This window comes from Gossypium arboreum, chromosome 6 (assembly GCF_025698485.1).
Source record: "Gossypium arboreum isolate Shixiya-1 chromosome 6, ASM2569848v2, whole genome shotgun sequence".
Classification (NCBI taxonomy): Eukaryota; Viridiplantae; Streptophyta; class Magnoliopsida; order Malvales; family Malvaceae; genus Gossypium; species Gossypium arboreum.
The window spans coordinates 135950650-135952551 of record NC_069075.1 but is presented as its reverse complement, the minus strand read 5'-3'; the positions used below and the strand labels follow the sequence as shown (position 1 = coordinate 135952551).

The 1902-nt window shown below is 45.2% G+C and overlaps 1 protein-coding gene across 1 annotated transcript; it reads right to left on the bottom strand.

Moving 5' to 3' along the window:
- Positions 1-731: 731 nt before the first annotated feature.
- On the bottom strand, positions 732-1628 carry LOC108484935 (uncharacterized). Its single transcript, XM_017788816.1, has one exon. The coding sequence runs from the start codon at positions 1626-1628 to the stop codon at positions 732-734; it is 897 nt and encodes a 298-aa protein (XP_017644305.1).
- Between the last annotated feature and the right edge of the window lie 274 nt (positions 1629-1902).

The following is a 1902-nucleotide window of genomic DNA, read 5'->3' as shown; positions in this document are numbered from 1 at the left end:
ACTTCCCGATTCAGAGGTTAACCTTGTAGCTCCGTAAGAAAAAGTCTAAAAAATTCTTTATAGTTCTGATGTCTTTTACAGTAGAGTCATTAGAATCAGGAACACTAACGTAGGCCACAAACGGCTCACACCCCTTACGAACTAGTTTTTTAGCCACCAGTGCAGAAATCACATTAGCCAAATAATTTCAAAGTTCTCTAATCATGACTACCTCATTATCCTCCTCAGTTCTCAAGATGACCCTTTTAGTCGCATAGTTCAGATTGACACAGTGCTTGACCAACCAGTCTATAGCCAGAATCAAGTTGAACTTTCCAAACAAAAGCTCCATCAGATTAGCCATAAATATCGACCCTTGAACCTCTAGCGAAACATCTCTATACAGTTTGCTAACTCGAACCGATTGCCCCAATAGACTTAGTACAATCACATCACTATAAAGTACTCTCAACCAAAATCCCCAAGTTTATAGATACAGTACTTGCTACATAGGGATGTGTGGAACCTATGTCTGTCAAGGCAAAATAACGTACATCATGAATTAAGAACGTACCGGTAATAACGTCAGGTGTATTTTCTTCTTTTTTGTGATGTGTAGTATAAGCCAGAGCAGGCTGCGTTGACTCAGTCTGTCCAGCACCTCTGCCCAGTGCTCTCTATCATCAGCCCATACCATTACCACCCCTAGACTGATGATGGCCCCTAGGTGGCTGCTGGACTACCCTCTGTGGCTATGCAGTACCAGAACCCGGAGCTTGCACCTGATCGTCCCTCAATGGACAATCTCGAATATGGTGCTCAGGGGCCCCACATCTCAGACATGCCCTAGTCCTCCTCAAACACTCACCTTGATGGTGTCTACCACAATCTCTACACAGATGCAATCCAGTAGGAGCAACAGGGGGCCCAACTCTAACCGACCCATCAGTCCTGACCTTTTTCTTAAGCCTTTGTACTGAATTCGAAGGCTCAGAATCCCTCTTGTTCTTACCCCTCTCACGATCTCTGTTTTGGTGCTCAGCGTGCTTAACCTCTTTGGTGATCTTCGCCTTCTCCACTAGAACAGACAACTCTAGCTCCTTCTGTGGAGCTATCAGTACCCTCAAGTTATCCCTAAGGCCATCTTCAAAACGGGCACATCTCTCATATTTCGACGCCACCATACCTCGCCCATAATGGCTCAGTCTCAAAAATTTGGCCTCATACTCGGCCACAGATCGGTCTCTTTGAGTGAGGTTTAGAAACTCACGCCTACGACCATCAATGTAACTTGCACCCACATACTCCCCTTGGACGGCAGACTTAAAGAACTCCCAAGACAAACAATCAGCTTGAGTGCCCTCCTTAACGGTTAGCCACCACAGGTTAGCCTCATCGAGAAGTAACAAGACTACACCCTTTAGTTTTTTCTCAGATGTATAGTCTAAATCATCCATGATCCTTTCAGTAACCTCAATCCAATACCCAGGCACATTAGGGGCGACTCCTGTGACACCCCTAAAAAGTTCAGTTCCATTGGACTGGAGTTGTTCCGTAACCGACCATCGGCCCCCAGATCTAGTGTTGGGCCCAGTGACCCTATCCAGTATCCTTAACATAGCCTGAGACAATGCGTCGTCCCTAGCCATACAATCTTGAGACCCAGTCTCAGTAGCAGGTGATACAACGTCTCACTCGTATCCAAATGCAGTATACTACCTAGAATGAGGACCCAGCTCGAGGCCCCCTACGGCCTCTACCTCGGCCTCTAGCACCACGCCCACGGATACCTCGTGCGCTAATGTCTATTCAGATTTATCTGTATTATGAATTTTATAAGTCAGTTATAGTTTTAGTATTTGTTAACAGATGTTTTATACATAGCAGTATCATAAATTTAGAGTTTGTTTTTCGCAAGTACAA

Excerpts from the sequence above, each read along its gene's own strand:
- LOC108484935 (XM_017788816.1), bottom strand. The coding sequence starts at position 1,628 with ATGGCTAGGGACGACGCATTGTCTCAGGCTATGTTAAGGATACTGGAT.